This window comes from Equus asinus, chromosome 12 (genome assembly GCF_041296235.1).
Source record: "Equus asinus isolate D_3611 breed Donkey chromosome 12, EquAss-T2T_v2, whole genome shotgun sequence".
NCBI lineage: Eukaryota > Metazoa > Chordata > Mammalia > Perissodactyla > Equidae > Equus > Equus asinus.
In genome coordinates, this window is record NC_091801.1 from 61,645,482 (window position 1) to 61,665,353 (window position 19,872).

The following is a 19,872-nucleotide window of genomic DNA, read 5'->3' on the forward strand; positions in this document are numbered from 1 at the left end:
CACAAAACTAAGTCAATGAACACATTGTATTTTTAAAATAAATCTACAATATATTTGCATTTGTCATACCCTTTTCTAATAGGTGACGACAGAAATGCATTTATACAGGGCAGAAGCACAGAGATGTACAAAGATTGTTTATCTCTGGATATAGTAAATCATTTTTAATATTTTATTCTTAGGCAAATCGAATATCAACAGCTACCTAAAAAGAAACTTTATCAACATGGCCTAAAAACAACTGTTTCATAACCAGCTATTAGGGAGGTATATAATTCCCATTTTTCCTGGTATAGTCTGTTCTCTTTGGTATTTGATATACACGCGTGAGTAAAAAATTCAAAAAGGGTGAGGAAAACAGTTATGGACATAAACATTATGCTGTCAATACTACCCATATGGTAATTCAAAGACTGCTTTTATTTCCATTAAACATGAAGCAAAATAACAAATATCAGACTTTTCACTCGAGATCATGTTTAGTTAAAAAAGTTCCTGCCATCTTCTGTCAGTGGTTGTAAAGGCATTCAACACTGTCGCTTGTTTGAACGTCTGTTTGGCTGCCAATGGACTGTCCCCAAAAGAACATTTTTGCATCTCAATAGCCTGTCCGGTATCAACAATCTTTAAACTATAAATTTAACACTGCTGAAGAAAGGGGGAAATAACATCTGCTTTGTAACTGTCTTGGTATCACATTTACAAGTCGAACAAATAATCATACTACTTTGCGCTTATCTAGAACCCTGAATCAGACGATCTGAAACGGCCTGACAAACGTTAATTAACTAAGCGGCACAGCACTCCTGTGAGGACGGCAGGCATTCTGATCCTCTCTGAGAGAGAGATGAACGGAGATCCTGGGAGGCCCTTCCTTTTGACCGTCAGTGGTTCAACTTGGAACACACTCCCAGAACTTGGAACTCAACTCCCACGGCCCATGGCTGAACATCTCTGCCAAACTAAGCGGTGCAAAATGTACATGTTAAAACAGACAAACTTCCCTAAATAAATTTACACTGGAAACTAAAACCAGTCTCAAAGAGATTTATTTTTCCCCTAGATGCACGAAGAAAGTGGGCTTCTAACGACGGCGTTTGAACCTATGGAAGAATTAGAACTTATGCGTTATCCGTGACATTCTGTTCTCACAAATAACATGGAGAAGTTTACCTGAATGTTGATTTGCCATAAACGCCCGCTACAGATTCACCAACTAAACCTGCTTATATTTCTGCATTTCGTTAAATGAAAAATGCATTTGATATTGGCAAAGTCATTGTGAAATTTAATGACAGACGTTTCGATCCTACTAATGTGATATCAGTTAAAAGACAAAGTTTGCTATGCTATAAAATCTGATCTAAAAAGTCAATTACAAGGATGAAATCTAGAATTTCTTATCTAGGAAGTAATAAGACTCATACAGTTGCATCTGCATAAGAGTCTATCTACAAAATAAATACCTTCAGGTAAATATACATTGTAGAAGAAGTCGGTCAGAAAAGGGTACACCGTGACTGTGCTGAATTCACACTACACTACACTGTTTAGTTAAAAACATCTATTTGACTAGAGAAAGAAACAACTATTTGAATATATAAAACCAATTAACTTTTGCTTTTAGCACAGCACAGGCAATGTGAAATATGCTAACATCTCCACAGAGCCAAATTTTAAGTTTAAACGAAAACATGGCATTTTCAAAACATTTTCAGGGGCTTATTCATGTTTTATAAGATCTAGTCTAAAAGTTTTAAAAGAGTAACAAAGTTTCATATAAACTTGAACTATTTCTAGCAGAGTTTAAAGGCTTTAATATTTCTTCCTACTCATAGAAGGAAAAACCCACCGATTTTATAGAAATATTGTGTAGGTAACACAAAACAAAAATCTAATTTTCATAAAGGAATTTACAAGATAAAGCTTATGTTAATGTGCCCCTTGCCATACTCAAAGCACAATGGTCAACAAAGGTCACATACACAATTTAAAATTTTTTATAACAAGATCAATTCCATACCAGTATCAAGGGAAAAATATAAAGACATTCAGTAAATGAAAATATACATAAATGATCTGTTATTGAACACAAAACTAAAAGCCAAACCCTGACCTATGCAAAACAAAAAAAAAAAGAAATGAAGAAAACTAAGGAAGAGAATATTTTGAAATTTTAGCTCTTCTCTGTGATTCTTATATTTCCTTCCTCACTTTGAGTACAGCAAAATTTCATAACTAAAACCACTTAAAAACATTATCAGAAAGATCAATATTCTGAAAGCGACATAATTACGTGCTTTGTGACATGACCCTAACTCCATTCAGCCTACCCTTTAAAAATGTTTCCATTATTTACCAGTATAGTATTGAACTGTTTTAAATTAACATTTTCTGCTAGACAAATTTTCCATACTTAGTTCTGTACAGTAGACAAAGCTGATACTCAAGTTTTTATTTTTAGTATTAGAAACTATACATATAAATGTATTTACAAATATACTTGCTTTATTAATGCTATATTGTGTGTACTATGTAATAAAAAAAATCACTTTTAAAACTTATTTTCTATTTTTTAAATGGCTAATTCTAAATAAACATGCCAAACGACAAGGTAATTTCAAGTTCCACTCTACTATTTAAACTCAAATAGGATTACATCCTGTAGGTATATATTTACAGACAACTGTATTTTCATTCAAAACATGTAAATTGCATTTGCATGTTTCTATTTTATATTTACAAATCTTTACAGGACACCTTGACTACCAACTAGACCTCTACAACTAAAAATTAAAGGATACTGTTTCTGCCTTTAGTACATATGATGGCTTATTCTGAGATGTTCTGCTGGGTTTTCCCTTCCTGATGGCAGAGGGTTGAAGTGAGAAGCGTGTATTTGCTCTGACAACTCAGCAATACCAATTTCTACCACCAAAGTAGCATTCTTGACAAATTTACAATCAGAATGGGCTCTGCTTAATTCTCTTAGATGTCTTCAAAAGCTGATCAGGTGTCTTAAAAAGACACGTGTACATGAAAAATTTTTAATTCAGTTAATACACTAAATATTTCACAATAAATTAGTTACACTTCCTATTCCAAATATCCAGTAAAACTGGTGATTTCCAACAGCATGATTCAAATACAATGAAAATGTAAACTTTTTAAAGATTCAAATTTTACTAAAATCACAGAAGACCCAAGACTCTTTAATATAGGTATATATTTAGTTATTTATCTTATAGACGTAGATTTTTTTTAATTTTGTAAGCTCTCAAAATTCAGTAGAGGATAGTCTTTCAGGATCACAAATGCCATGGTTAGGAATTTGACTGTTCATTTGTAGAACACGGTTAAGCGGTCCCCGGCTGAAGATTTCCTACCTCAGCAGCTAATGTGGAGGAACTGAAAAGACAGTTGAAATGATGAAACAGAAACTTGAAGTCAGGGAATTAAGGAAGTGGAGGAATTGAGAAAAACAATGTTTTAGAAAAATATTATCCCAGCCTGCTCAAAAAATGTAACTATCATGCCCAGGTTTTAGACTTCACTGTGTAATAAATTATTTATCATTCCAAATTCTTAGTGTATACAAATGGTGGCAGAAAAGGTAATTTTCCAGAAAGTCTAAAAGAGAAAAAACAATCTGATATCGAATGAAAATTTTAAGTGGGAAAAAAGGGTGGGGAACTCTAGTGAAACAGATGTGAGGCACCCAATTATACTACACTCTCCAGATGCAATATGAAATTTAACAAACCTGGGACATGTCATTCCTGCTTATAACCAGAAAATATTAGAGCCACTTGAGACCAGAGGAGTCCTGATGTGCTAAGAAAATAATGAGCATTTACGATGATAAGAATGCAGCTCCTTATATATTTATCTAAAAGAAGCTCCCTGAATTGAACAGCCTCTTGAAGGGTACTTTCCAAAGTTACTGATAATAAACTTGCTCCTTCCCTATGGGAAGGATTCTTGGTTTCTCAGACCACAGGGGGCATCGCCTCTTCTGCATTCAAGCCCTTCCCTTCGCTCAGGGGCACAACTGCAGATGGAAAGGTAACAGCTTTTATAATTAAGTGTGCCCCTCTAAGGGGTGTTTCTCAACTCCACTAGAGAATACCTGATAAGCACAGATAGGATTCAAAGAAACTGCAGGAAAGGAGAGCAGAGGAGCCAAGCCGACTTTGGAAAGAGCAATTTTTCTCCCGAGAATACATCCAGAGAGACCTCAGGGGTCTCTGACCACCAGGTCACAGCCTTGGGCTGGCCGAACTCTATTTCCTAACTGGCTCTTTTGTAAAGGTTAGCTGGTTTCAGATCCTACCTTCTAGGCACGGACAAAGCTTCAAAATCATCCAGAAAGCTCAAAACTTTCTCAGAGACAAGGTGAAATGTTGAAGCAGTGGTGCCTTAGGCAAATAGCAACCATCACTTACTGGGAGCTCAGGAATTTTCAAAATCTAAAATACTTCTACATAGCATGAAGAGAGCCATCGAGGATCTCATCTTACTCAGAGGTTTGGTTTGGTTTTTCTACTTGGGACTATGTCTTTCTCCATAAAAGAGCAGAAAATGTAAAATGCATGGTTCTCTTTGAATGCTTTTCACACCATTCTCACTTAGGTCTAACTTCATTTTTCCCCTCTTCTTGGCAACTAAACAACAAGCACTGTCATTTGTACATAATTATATTGTGAGTTTTAAAAAACACTACCTTTCTGTATTAACATCTCACCAAAGGCTTTGCCTTCTTAGTGATTTAAATCTCGGCTAATTTCCTTATTAACCATATACTGTGTCACACCACCTTAAAATTTAAAAGTCATTTAGTTATTTGAATGTAACAGAGGGTGCATCCTTGTAAGATGCTGAACTTCCCTTCTCCAAATGTGGCCTCGTTGTTTGGCACAATCACCAGGAACGATTAACCACCACTCAAGAGCTAAGAGCAATGACAAACAAGTGACTGCCAACTACTGCATCAAGTGTGTGGACCGCACACACAAACACACATGAGGCTCCTTTCCACCACTTTGGCCTTATAAATATAAATCTCCAGACTGATAGAGATCGTTCGGTGTCACTTGGTAAGACATGAACTAAATCAAGAGAATATGTGTTCCCCTCTTTTCCCTTCAAGATAGAGAAATTATCTAAAAATTAAACCTTCCTACCCGTAACAGAGACTGCGATTCATCCTTAGACTTGTTTTCTCCCGATGCAGGATACTGCTGGGTGAGGGCCCCGGACTTCTCTCCGCCAGCTGGCACCCCCTGCAGGAATCCCTTGGTCTCCACAGCCAAGCCATAAATAGGTCGTGCCAGATGGGCAGCTTCTACATTGGGGCTATCCCTCAGGGTCTTTGTCTGCTCTTGGGTGCCGGACACAGGCGTCAGAAGCCCCAAGCTTGCTTGAGTATATGATGGACTGCCCCGTAGGATGTCTGCCCCTCTCCAAGTCATGTTGCGAAGGTCATCACTTGAACTTTCAGTCCAAACTTTTTCTTTTAGCCCGTCCTTATCTTCTAGCTTCTCCCTCTTCACCACACTCTCGGAAACTGGCTCTCCCAATTTAGAGTCTGGATTGAGCAGACTGTAGACCTTGAGGTCAATTTTGGGCTCCTCCTTGATGGTGGACACGGCCTGACCGTCCTCTTCGCCATTGGCTGTAGTGATGTCCTGTTCCTGGCAGTGAACAGTGTTGAAGTGCTCCAGTAGTGACTGAGTATCGGCAGCTGTAAAACTGCATTGACGGCATTTGTAGCAGCTGTGTGCTCTCCTGGGGAAGAAGAAAACAGTCGATGGAAATCTAGCATTCTGAAGGGCTTTTTAAAAGAATACTCTTTAAGCACCTGAATTTTATCTCATGTAATGTAACAGGTAGAATGAAATACAATATTCTTAACATCCAGAAATTGGAATGTAATTAACTAGAATTTTAAGTTCTATATAAAGAATGTGATGTTCTCTTTTGTTATATTAGTAAAAACAAGTACGTACACACACACACACACACACACTTATGTGCATACACTCCAGAGGATTCACTGGTTGGTTTGCTTATTATTGAAAGACCTACTCTGCTCATTTTACCATGACTGGATAATCATCAATTCTATATTATTTAAGAAGATATTCATATATTCTTTACATCTAATTCCATCAATGGACTTTTCATTTTCTGTTTATTTAAAATTTTTTTTACTACAAATATATATACATTTCTAGTGTTGAAGTGCTTTACACAGCTTTTACATATATTAAAATAAATACTAGCTGGGGGCTGGCCCCGTGGCCGAGTGGCTACGTTTGCGTGCTCCGCTGCAGGCGGCCCAGTGTTTCGTTAGTTCGAATCCTGGGCGCGGACATGGCACTGCTCATCAGACCACGCTGAGGCAGCGTCCCACATGCCACAACTAGAAGAACCCACAACGAAGAATACACAACTATGTACCAGGGGGCTTTGGGGAGAAAAAGGAAAAAATAAAATCTTTAAAAAAATAAAAATAAAAATAAAAATAAAAAAATAAATACTAGCTGACTGCAACATTCTTTTCTATCAAAATTTAAATCTATTGAGTCAATGAAATACAGTGGGCTGATTTACAGAATCTAGTAAATAAGATGTATTAGAAACTCAAGATCTTTTAAAACAAATTCTATCTATCTGTAAGGACTTATGAACATTCAACAAATTGAGTGTCTGTTGGGTGTCAAGCAGTGTGATAGGTACTATACAAATATATTCATTAAAAGAGTGTGTGTGAATGTGTTTATGTGCATGCGTATTCTTTTTAAAATACATAAAACAAGGAGATTTCATTGTTGAATTTCATAGCATCTTCTGAAAGACAGAACAGTAACTGTTAAATTAGGACAAATGTTTGATTAACAAAGAAGAACAGGGGCACTGTATCCTAAAAGGCATACCGGAAAGGTACACAAATGACTTGGAATAAGGCATACTTTCTTTAACTAGAAAAACCTTGTACAGCTCTCTCAATAAATACCATGTGAAACACTTGCTATGCCACTGATATAATGTGTTATGAGTTACCAGCTTAAAATAAAATAGCAAAATAAGTTTTGAGAGCCATTACTTAAAGCTAGGGCAAAATAGGTACTCAGATATATAATTGTAGATAAACATCACAATATTACTGTGCCAGACACTGGGTACACATTAGTGAATAAAAGACACGTAGTCCTTGTCCACCTGGTGTTTAGAGTCTAGTCAGGAACAAGCTTCACATCAGACTATAAATAACTACGTAAGAACAAAGAGTGATGTGTGCTAAGAATGAAATGGACAGGATGGTAATGAGTAGAAAGCCTGCTTAAGGTAGTAAGGAAGGTCTTTCGGAGGGAGATATATAAAACCAAAGGATGAAAAGGAGCTATCTTTTTTTTTTTTTAAGATTGGCACCTGAGCTAACAACTGTTGCCAATCTTTTTTTTCTTTCTGCTTTTTCTCCCCAAATCCCCCCAGTACATAGTTGTATATATTTTTGTAGTTGTGGGTCCTTTTAGTTGTGCCATGTGGGACGCCACCTCAATGTAGCCTGATGAGTGGCACCATGTCCGCACCCAGGATCCGAACCAGCGAAACCCTGGGCCGCCGTAGCGGAGCGTGCAAACTTAACCACTCGGCCATGGGGTCGGCCCCCAGGAGCTATCCTTGTTGGAAGAGGAGGAAAGGAAAGGAAGTATATTCTGTAAGTCTGAGATGGTGAAAAGAGGCCATTGCTGCTTTAGAGGAATAAAGAAGAGGAAGGATATCAATCAACAAGCTGGAGGGCTCATGCAGAGCTTTATACACCACGCTAAGGAGGTGGATATCTTCACAGGTTAAGGTAAGCAACTGAAAGGTGATAAGCAGAGCTTATAAGTCAAATGTATGTTTTAATCACTTTCAGTTGTAATAGTTTCTGTATTCAATAACTTCATTCCCTTATGACACCAGTCTGATGGCTGAAAATCCAAAGTAACACTACTATTTTATGGAAGGAAAATTCAAAGGAATTAAGACATGTAACAAAATCTGTCAATATTTGTTGAGAGTGCTTGATGTGGTACACAATTATTTTACCATTAAGAGCTTACATCTGGTTGAATAAATGTGGATATTTAACTTTTACTTTTCACAGAAGATTGTTTTCAAACTTTTCTCTTATTTTTATTTATTTTTTAAGTAGTAAAGATAAAACAAAAGTAATATAATAAATAATAAATAATTTGATAACGAATTAACCATAAAAATATGATACTAAAATGAATTTTCTCAAGTGAAAAAAAAACTAACCTTTAAGCAGAGAATGTCCATGACCAAAAATAAGAATCTTGCCACTAAAGTCAAGGCCAGAAAACCCCAAAACAGGATTAAGATCACCAAGGACAATAGATAAGACTTAAAATCTAGGACCTAGAACCTCTGGGAACCTCATCCAAAGCAGCTTTTTACCAAAACTACATTAAAGTATGATCCAACGGGAGATAAACTCCTAAACTCAAAATTGCACCAAAAAACTGTTACGCTTACAAAGCTCGAGCATGCAAAAATGGATTTATCAGGATGGTTACAGTTCAAACCATACCTAGGAAATACCCTAGGGAAGACATATTGCATAATCTATTGAGTCATGAAAATTAAAAATAAACTAACAAACTTCAGGAAGCACATTCGCAAGTTCTGATTGACCTTCACCCCAAGACAATTCTAATTTGCTCACTGCCCACTGTGGCAGCAACTTTAGTTTCACTGAGCTGGTGGGATCTCTGCTTGAAATCCGTGATGGGCTCCTTGCCTGTAAATTAACACTATCAATTGCCACTGCTACTTCTACCAAAATTGGTGGCTCTAGTACAAAAGCCCCAAAGAATTACGGTACTGTTATTTCAAGAAAGAAAGGTGATTAACATACAAGAGAAGAAATAGAAGATTCTAGAGCACCACACAACAAAATTATTTTCAAACAGCAAACTAGCACTTCTTATTGGAGAATCAATTTAGTTCATTTAAGGGTGTAGACTCTGGAAGCAGAACGCCTGAGTTTCAATCTTGGCTCTCTTATTTTAGTATATATGTGACTTTGGATAACTTACTGAATCTGCCTCAATTTTCTGATCTGCAAAATGAAAATAACAGTGCCACTTGATAGTGTTCTTGTGCATATTAAGTAAATAACACTCGCAGTAAGTAAGTAAGTAAGTAAGGGCTAACCAGTATAAATCACAAAAGTAAATAAAGTCCCTTTCTTCTGTTTGAATCTGCATCCTGTACTCTTTGAGCAAAGGAGTTTAAACTGACAAACTGGTATTTTGATACCAGTTTTTTTCATTATCCCATGTACCTTAAACATGACATATATCAATCTTAAAACCAAGTTTATTTTCCTAGAAGATCCTTTGCTTTAAGACATTGCCAGGTAAAATATATTCTATGCCTTTTCTGCCTGACCTAGTGGCATTCAATGGTCTGAAAGATTGAGCAGTCGAGCAGTTTACTGCTTAATTGTCAAGCTTTACTCTCTTTTCATTAATAGTAGCATACCCAGAATCTTAAGATTCTGAAAAACAAAGATAGGAAGGGCATTACCTGTGTTTTATGAAAGTCTTGGGAGGTGGGGATGCCTTGTGAGGTGTCTTAGAGCCATAATATATCTAAGTAATTAAGATTTTGTGCCTTTGATATCTACTTATTCCACAATCTAGAAAGGTCCTGAGCCAGCTCATCCCTTCATTAAAAAAAAAATGAACACATCCAATCCTTACCCATTATTCAACTGGTACTTCCTCCTAAAGATACAAGGACCTGGGCCCCTGCCCAGACAATAAATTCATCACCAAGTACCACAGTCTGAGACAACACATCTGGGACTTCCAGGTTTTCTAGTTTCAAGTTCCTGTTCCAATGGACAACTCCCTAACTCCTTACAGGTCTCAGCAAGAACTGCTCTGATCTGCCCCACAGAACAGCTCTGGATCTCACGGACCTAGGCAAAACCTCCCCTGACATCGATGCTGGAGAACCAGCTGAATGCAGAGAATGGTGGGGACAGGTGTAAAGCGAAAAGAAGACAGATATTACAGAAGTAAGTTTTCAGTGAGAACCAGGTTTACATTGAAAAGGAAAATACATTTTAACAGGAAGCATATTAAAATAAGGTTGTGATAACAAGCTCATCTCACACACCTTTTCTTTTGAAGAGTTCAAAGCATTCACTCATATATGATCTCACTTTCCACTGAAGCATAAAGCCCATTTTACAGATAATAAAATGGAGGAATCATGACTTGCCCACTTAGTCTATATCAAGTCAAGAATAGAGGTTTCTACCTCCCAGAGCAATGTTCTATTTTTCTAGCCTTCCCGCCTAAATTTTTAACTTCATACAAAAATTAATGAAATTACTGATAATACGGAAAATGCAAATACAAGGGGATAGGAAAGGTCTTTTAAATGACAGAAAAGAGACTGACTACAGTGATGGTTTGCAAAACAGGTTGTGCGCAGTGCTACAACAGAAGGCGTTTCTTAGCAATAAAGATTCCAAGGCCTCTCCCTGGCCCTACTAAATCAGAATCTCCTGGGCATAACCTCAGAATCTGAATTTTTAACAAGGTCCTCAGGCGACACCAATGCAGAGACCAGTATCGACAAACTACGTTAGTAAATAGACCATGGTTCTAACAACTTAATGAACACACTTGTAGACATCCTCCACCCACCATGACTTTAATAAAACACAGGTAATGCCCTATCGTTGTTGAATAGAATCTTAAGATTCTGGGTACATTACTATTCATGAAAACAGAGTAAAGCTTGACAATTAAGCAGTAAACTGCTCAACTGATGAATCTTTCAGGCCATTGAACGCCACTAGGTGAAGAGCGAAGGCCATTTGCTACATAGTACTCTAGTGACCTGAAAGATTTCTTTCTCCCTGTAATACCAGTCTTAAATAAATGACAGAAAATACATAAAAAAGACAACATCATTCTACTTTCAAAACTTGGAGAAATACAAGCTTTTCAATCATCTATAATAACATCTAGAGCAGTGCTTCTCATACTATAACACGCATAGGAATCACCTGGGAATCTTGCTAAAATTCAGATTCTGATTCTGGAAGTCTGGGGTGGGACACAATGTTCTCAATTTCTTACAAAGTTCCAGATACCGCTGTTTGTCTCCAGACCACACCTTAACTAGCAAGAATCATGAAGCCAGGGTCAAAAATAACTTCAAGATAGGCATTAGCTTGGAATGAGCTCTCAGCATATACACTGAGCCCGGATAAAACCTTCCCAAATGAATTCTCCATAATGAGCAATATCATTTTCTCTATTAAAGCACACACAATATTACCCACCTCTGGGAATCAACACTAACAGCTTTATAAGTTAAAACCACAAACATGACATTGTCAAGCATAATCCCAAAACAGTAATTCACCTTTTTTATTTCATTGTTTGGAGACCATCTTTCAATATTCTTTAGTGCTAAGCCATTTATATATATTATCTCACAACAGACACACGAAGTACATACTTCCACCACCACTTCACAGAATAAGAACCTGAAGCACAGACAAGTCAACTGACATAAAATAATATGGAGGGCACAATGAGAGTATTTTAGCTCTTGTCTATGTTGACTCTTTCATGTATGCTGTTTGGTAGCTGATGCAATGTTACTACCTTGTTCAAGAATTAGTTCCTGAAAGACTGTGGCATATTGTCTCACATGCGTCATTCTCTCAATGATAACTGAGATCTTCAACATAACACCATGTCCCCAGAGGAAAAAAATAGGTTATTTTGATCTCTAGCATAAGAAACATTACCCAAGGATGAAGTTTAGTCATTGCGAAACTACATTAGTCTGGACTTTCCTCTAACCTATTACGTGCATTTCATTTTATCAGCATTAACATGAAAACTCCAAAGAAGTTTAGGGAACTCTCCCTTCATTTCTCAAGATTCTCTTCTCATCCTTAAAGACTTCCCAAATGACTCAACCCATGAGTAAACCTAGCATCCTCTGAGCTACTTTGAAACTTTGTCTTCCTCTGAGGAGTTTTTCCACATTGCCTTTTATTAAAATCTTGTGTGTGTCTTACTCTACAGTTAGATTGTAATTGCCTGAAGATCAAAACCAAAGCTCACACACCGCTGTATCCCCATATTCCTACTCAGAACGTCCAGTCAGTGAATATCTGCTTAACAACCCAAGGAATGAACCACCACAGCTCTGGGGATGTTCCAGATGCTGGATTTAATATGTAGAGTCATAAAGCAGCAGAGAAATATTAAGAAATACACAGATATTTTGCAGATGGTATATGTTCAGTGGTCCTCTGAATAAACTCTTCATTATTTAAAAATTCCTAGAATTTCTGGCTACATTAAGCCAAACTAATTTAAAAGATGCTACATGGGGCCAGTCCCATGGCACAGCGGTTAAGTCCAGTGCACTCTGCTTCAGCAGCCCAGGCTCACCGGTTCAGATCCCAGGCACAGACCTACACTGCTCATCAAGCCATGCTGTGGTGGTGACCCTCATACAACGTAGAGGAAGACTGGCACATAGGTTAGCTCAGGGACAATCTTCCTCAAGCAAAAAAAGAGGAAGATTAGCAACAGATCTTGGCTCAGAATGAATCTATCTCATTAAAAAAAAGAAAAAGACACTACAAATATATGCTTTGCATTAATTTAAATTCTATACTCCTGCCAAGTGGATAGCAAGCATTTTCCTTATGCTACCTGAGCAAAAAAGACGGCATTTTGTAGGTCTCCCTAGCATGAGGTTGCCAGATAAAACACAGGATGCCCAGTTAGATTTGAATTTCAGGTAATAGATAAATAATGTTTTAGTGTAAGTATATCCCATACAATACTTGGGATATACTTATATAAAATCTCAGTACAGTCCATTTAATATTTCAGACAATGAAGACATAAATCCAAGAAAGTTGGACAAGAGCTAAATCATCCTTTGCTTCCAGAGAAAAGCACATTGAGCTGCCTAAAAAGGCCAAATTCTACTTAAAGTGACTTAAAATTTCTGTGAGAAAAGATATTTGATTTCTTACCCTACTTCATAGAATTTTCATGTGCTATAAAAAAGCATTTATTTCAGATCCATCCATATTTCAATGCACAGTTGTCTTTTATCCTTTAAGGAAGATTTCATTCATTAGTAGAGATTAAAAATTATTTTCATAATTCATAAAAGGCTGTTTTCTAAATTGTAGGAAAAAATCAGCTAAAAGATGTTACTCTTTTACTCTATTCTGATATTTCCCTTTTCATAATGAACCAGCTCACAGTATATGTGAAGTCAGCTCTGAGTGACACTGTTTTTCTTCTTTAAATGTTAACTTCTATCACTTAAAAAGCTGTCCTTTACCGAATAACTGTATTTCACTTTCAATAGTTTAACCACTGTTTTTCTCCTTAAATGACTAAAAAGAAAACAAGTAAATGAATAAATCATAATTATACTGGTAATTATGATTCTATATTTGGTAATTATAGAATAAAACACCCACAGATAAATTGTTGCACAAAAGGAGAAAACGAAGGTGATTTAATTTAAACATAGTTAAGTAGATCTGACATCTAATAAAGTTAGCCATTTTTGTAATATATACTTTGTTTTATAAAGGTCTACACATGTGCCACTCGAGATTACTGAAGTAATCTCATTGTAGAATGATGTAGAATGATGGAACGAAAACCAAGTGAAAAGAGTATGTGAGGGACAGAGACAGAAAAGGAATTATAGGTGGATAACCAGATCAAGCAACTTTTAGAAGTTGGACACATAAAATTCGGCCTTAGTTAAGTGCAGAGGAACATTCTATAAAATATAACCTAAGAAAAACTGAAATTCTGAATGAATAAAATTCCATCTAGTCGACTCATCTTGCATTTTAAAGCAGAACTAATCTGATTAGTATTTACTCATTTAGAGTAACTCGTTTTTTTAGGCGAGTGTGGGGTGATTTCATCTTCAAGAGGGAGAAGAAAATAAAACTAATGCCATATTTGAAAAATGTCAACTTACAATTCACTTGCAAAAAGAAGATACCCTCTACCAAATGTTCAAAATAGAAAGATAAGTCTTCCCATAAAATGGAAAGTAAATAAGAAATGGGAAATAATTTATATAAACTAATATGAAATGGAAATCGTGGCTAAAATGTATTTGATTTGAAGACTTGATAACTGTTCTTGTACAGTCTTTAGGACCATTAAATCTGAAATTTCTAATAAACAATGCATACAAATAAAAGTAGTGCAATTGTGGGTTATCTTCTTGATGGACTATAACATCCTGGGTAACTTTCTGTCTCACAAGGGGAATTTTCAACTTGAACTATTATGTCCATTTCAGGGTTTTACAGGCAACTGATTTATTAGGTATTGTTTAAAAGAACATGACATATAACATACACAAATCTAAATGTAACCATCATGGCCCTCACCCTTTTAGAAACTCTGTACTAATGCACTGTGTACTTGGCTTTTTCAGATGTGTTGATAATTAAGTGCTTATCATAAAATCTATTCTTCAGAATTAGCAGAGCACACAGTCACGTTCTTTCCCAGAGCTCTTTTAAGATAGAAATTGAGCAGTACTACATTAATTTGACCAGCTACTATATCCAATGTTATTTCCTGCAGCCTGAGTTATATATTTTATGTTTAAAAGATTCAAACAGTTTAAAAATTTTAAAATGCATTCATAAATCTCCAAACAGATGCTTGTAATCACATACAAGATCAAAAAATATGTACATTTTCCACATTATAGACAAGTAGGTAGACAATGAACATACTACTGATTTTTAAGTAGTTCTTTAATAATAAGGGAGATTGAGAATGTATTTAAATATTTATTGGACATACATATTGATGAGAATTGATGCCTCATTTTTATTTTAAAATTTTATCATGTAATGTCAATTACACACACCCTATATATATATATATATATATATATATATATATATGTATTCATATCTACATTTACCAAAAAAAACCTAGTACATAATCAAAGAATCATAGAATATGACTATATATAAATATATATATGCTCTCTATAAAAAAGTATATATATGGAGATACAATATTTATGGTACAGTTCTATATATATATGAATATATATGGTATATTTATGAATATATGTATATGGTATTCTTTTGCTAGTTTTTGAAATTATATAAAATGCTATCTGGCTGCAAATAATCTCTCCAATTTATTTTTATTTAGCCAAAATTATGCTTATAAGATTCTCACATGCTGTATTCAAGTGTCATTTATTCAAATTCACTACAGTATAATATTCCATGGTATGAAAAATCTACAAATTATTTAACTAATCTCTTATGGATGGTTGGGGGTGTTTTTCCTGTTTGTCTTTGTTTTTGATTTTTGTTTTGGTTGTTTTTCTCTTTCAAAAAATACTACTATGAACATTTTTGCATGTTTCCTAGTGCACCCACACAAGAAGTTTTCTTCTGAAGAGTGAAATTATGCAGTCATTAGGAATAAACATCTGATGTTGCCAGAATTTGTCAAATTCACTTAGAAAGTCATATGTACCAACTACTTTTATCCCTTATATTTTTTGTCTTAACATCTACACTTTTTCTGAAATTAACAAAGTGACTTCGTTTTTTCTTTGTTTAGTATTTGCCATGTGTAACTTTCATCTATCTTTATCTTTTTGTTATCAAGGTCTAACTTAATTACACTGAGTCAAAGGATAAGTTCTGTATGATACCATTTTTCTGAAATCTGATTTCTTTTTTGGCTTAATCTAACATGTAACATTTTATAAGTGTTTTATATCTGCTTGAAAAGTATGTGCATTCTCTAATTGTTGGATATAGAATTTATATATTTTTTACTAAATCAAGTTGGTTAATTTGCTGTTCAAATATTTTATATTGTGGAAATTTTTTTCTGCTCAACCTTAAATAAGACAGGTTTCTTAAAATTTACCACTGTGATTGTGTTTTGCCATATTGTTCCTATAGTTCTCTATCAATTTTTGCTTTACGTATATATTTATTTTTATTTATATATTTTTTTGCAATTTGCTACTTTAATGACATTTGGTAAACCATGACACATACACATATACACCTGTACATGTCTACAAATTAGTTTAAATGGTTACAGAATACTGAACAGATAATTTTATTTATTTGAGTTGAGGGATAATTGACATACACCATTATATTAGTTTCAGGTATACAACATAATGATTCCATATTTGCATATACTGTGAAATGATCACCACAATATGTCTAGTTACCCTGTCACCACACAAAGTAACAAAATATTCAATACAATATTATTGACTATAGTCACCATGCTGTACCTTACGTTCCATGACTTATTTATTTTATGACTGGAAGTTTGTACCTCTTGACTCCCTTCGCGCGTTTCGCCCACCCCCTAACTTCCCTCTCCTCTGGTAATCACCAATCTGTTCTCTGTATCTATGAGTTTGGATTTGATTGGTTTGTTCATTTGTTTTGTTTTTTAGATTCCACATATAAGTGATATCACACATTATTTGCCTTTCTCTGACTTATTTCACTTGGTATGATACCCTCAAGTTCCACCAAGGTTGTTATAGTCAATATACTTAGAATTGCCATATCTTCCTGACGAACTGAACCTCTTATTACATAATGAGTTTTCCGCCATATGCTTTTTGTCCTTAGTCTAAGTTGTATGAGATTAATAAAGCTACCTCAATTTTCCTTTGGTTTATATTTGCTTTTATAATTCAATCTATTTTTTTCTTTCAAACTCTCCTTAGCCTTGTGTTTTGAATATGTATCCTATAAAAGGTTTATAGTTCAATTTTCTTTTTTTAATATGTCTAATAATATCTCTTAAGTGGAAAGTTTAATCCATGCAGGATTAAATTAAGGTTCACTAAGATTTTTGATATCTAGACTTTTTTTTCTTTTTTGAGGAAGATTAGCCCTGAGCTAACTGCTGCCAATCCTCCTCTTTTTGCTGAGGAAGAATACCCCTGAGCTAACATCCATGCCCATCTTCCTCTACATTATATGTGGGATGCCTACCACAGCATGGCATGCCAAGCAGCGCCATGTCCACACCCAGGATCCGAACCGGCGAACCCCAGGCTGCCAAAGCGGAACATGCGCACTTAACTGCTGAGCCACTTGGCTGGCCCTAGACTTTTTTTAACTATCTTACTTTTGAAATTCTGTTTGTCAATTTTTCCCATGTATCCTCTTTTGTCATTTTTCAAAAAAGTAAATTGAATTTTATGGGTGCTCTTTATTTTGGTATTCCATTTTTCTCCTCTATAGCTTTGGAAGTTATGTACTCATTTCCTATTCTTTTTATTGGTTATTCTTAAAATTTTTCAAGTATGCATAGCAAAGTCCTAACTTACTAATTCCAGACGGCTCAAGGAACTGAGAACACCTTAATTCTGTCATTTTCCCTGCAAACCTTCATAACAATGTTGCCCACCGTCTTAGTCTGTCCCTCATTAACTGAAAAAATTAGACAGGCTATGGTTGCTTAGATTTACCCACAGTCTCTGGTCTTTGTTTAAGTGAAAATGTCTTTACTCTTATTCTTGGAAGATACTTTTGACAGGCAGACAATACTAGGTTGATTTTTTTTTTCTCTTCTTCAAAACTTTGAATAGTATTCCTCCCTCTTCCAGCTTCCATTGTTACTGATGAAGAGTATGCTGTTAACTTAAGTGTCTTTTCCGAGTAGTTGATCTGTTGTTTCTCTCTAGCGGCTCTAAAGGACCTCTCTGCCTTGGCATTTTAATCTTTACTATAACATGTCTATGACTGAATTTACTGTATATATCCTGCTTAGCATAAACAATGCTTTTTTGTATCTGTGTATTTATGTCTTTCATCAGTTCTAAACACTCTTCTGCCATCATCTCCTCAAATATTGATTGCCTATCTTCCATTCTATATTCTTTTCTTCTGGGACTCTACTTAGATGCATGTTAGAACAGCTTAGTATATTTCCATACCTTAATTTCTACTTTTGATATTTTCCACCCCCTTCTTCTCCCTTAAGTATTCTGGCTAATGTCTTCAGATTAAAGTTCTGATTAACTCATTTGCTAATCTGTTATTTAACCTATCAATATATTTTAAGCTTCAACAATTATATTTTCCATTCGAAAAATGCTATTTGTTTATTTTTTGAATATTCCTGGTCCTGTAATTACAGTCTCATGCGCTTGATCAACTTTTAAGTCTGATTTTCATTTCTTTAAACATTTTTCATTATCTTATAACTGAAAACTACTATCATCTGAAGTTCTTCAGTATCTAGCTATTATTTGTATTTCCTACTGATTTCACATATAGTAGTTTATATCCCTGTCCATATGGTAAATTTTTGTAATGTTGAGCTCATGTAAGTTTTATCTTAAGTCACAGATACAATGGAGGTGAAAAGTAGAGTATTTGCTGTAGAGCAATTTGTGTTTACTTCTGATGGGAGTCAGAGGAAGGAACTAATGTAGAATCACTTCAACCACCTTCAAGGTGCCAGCTTAAAGTGAAACTCACAGATTCAGCACCCTCTCTCTGCAGGGACTCCAGGCTTAGTCTCCTGACCAACTGCAACATCAATATTGGCATTTGCCGTCAGTGCAACCTCATATTCCGTGCTTGCACTTCACTTCTTCCTAGTCTGGTTTAGTTCACTCTTCATGAAGGGGTGAAGAGAAGAGCTTCAGAAATTCCCCTTAATTCATGGAAGTCTAGCAAGGCATTAAAACCTACTATTTTATCTAGTATAGTTGTTTTGTAAGGAGATAGTCATCCTAACACTGAAAATTTTGATGAGGAGAATGGTAATCAATTAGAGAATGGGTACACTGTTTAATTAAGTGATAAATAATAAAAGAAATGGAGTGCATGAAACAAATTCACAAGTGGAATATAATAGCTCAGTCATGATGTGAGCTACAGGTATCATAACTGAACTTGAAACGTTAAGAAAAGAGAACTGACCAAGTTCCAGTTAATGACCGGATAATGTTTGCAGTTCTTCCAGGTTAAACCTGGCTCTTTGGGAAAATATCCCCGGAATGGAATCTACACAGGTTTTTCACTCAGAGCTCTAAATCAACTCTCCTGCGTCTCAGCTGTAGTTATTTTATAGCTACAAGATTTCACATATTGTACAGTTCTCAGCTTATACTGCCTTTTTATTACACTGTAAGTCTTGTATATAAAGCACTCAAAGGCCTAGAACATTCCACGTTAATAAGAGAATTATAGTGAAAGCTTCCCAACAGGAATAATATAAATAGACATAAATGTAACTAGAAAGATACTCTTGTGATGTGGCAAACTTATTTTCTGATACTATCTTCAAAATGTGGCCTTCTGGGAAAATGCTTTGTTAGCAGATCAAGTTTTCAACATCCGCGTGACTATTTCTTTCCACATCCCTGGGGCCTCCATTGTTATTCAACTTTTAGTAGAGTTTCTTTATCCTTCCTACCAAGCTGTGACTCCTAAAATGGTAAGTCTCCAAATTTCAAATATTTCTACAAGAATTCAAACAGATCAGACATTAACTACTCAGCACCTTAAAGAATCTAGGATCACCCAAACTACAGCAGGTTTTAGAGTACATGCAAGAGTATTTTAATGCCCTAGAGACAAGTGCGGTACAATTTTTTATCTAATAAAATACTGAGAGGTTGACTTAAATTCAAAATGCACAGATAATTGTCATGTTGTGTGGAACCCTCGATCCTCAAAATGGTTCCAAGACCATCTAATAGTCAAAGATTACACTATAACTCACC

General features: G+C 35.4%; 1 protein-coding gene across 10 annotated transcripts in view; it reads right to left on the reverse strand.

Moving 5' to 3' along the window:
• The window catches only part of TRPS1 (transcriptional repressor GATA binding 1), a 250,512-nt gene that overhangs the window by 166,804 nt on the left and 63,836 nt on the right, over positions 1-19,872 (reverse strand). For all 10 annotated transcript variants that reach the window (XM_044780767.2, XM_044780771.2, XM_070481506.1 and 7 more), the window contains one exon: positions 5,184-5,787. In XM_044780767.2, the coding sequence (XP_044636702.1) occupies positions 5,184-5,787 (604 nt within the window). The remainder of the gene's footprint in view (positions 1-5,183; positions 5,788-19,872) is intronic.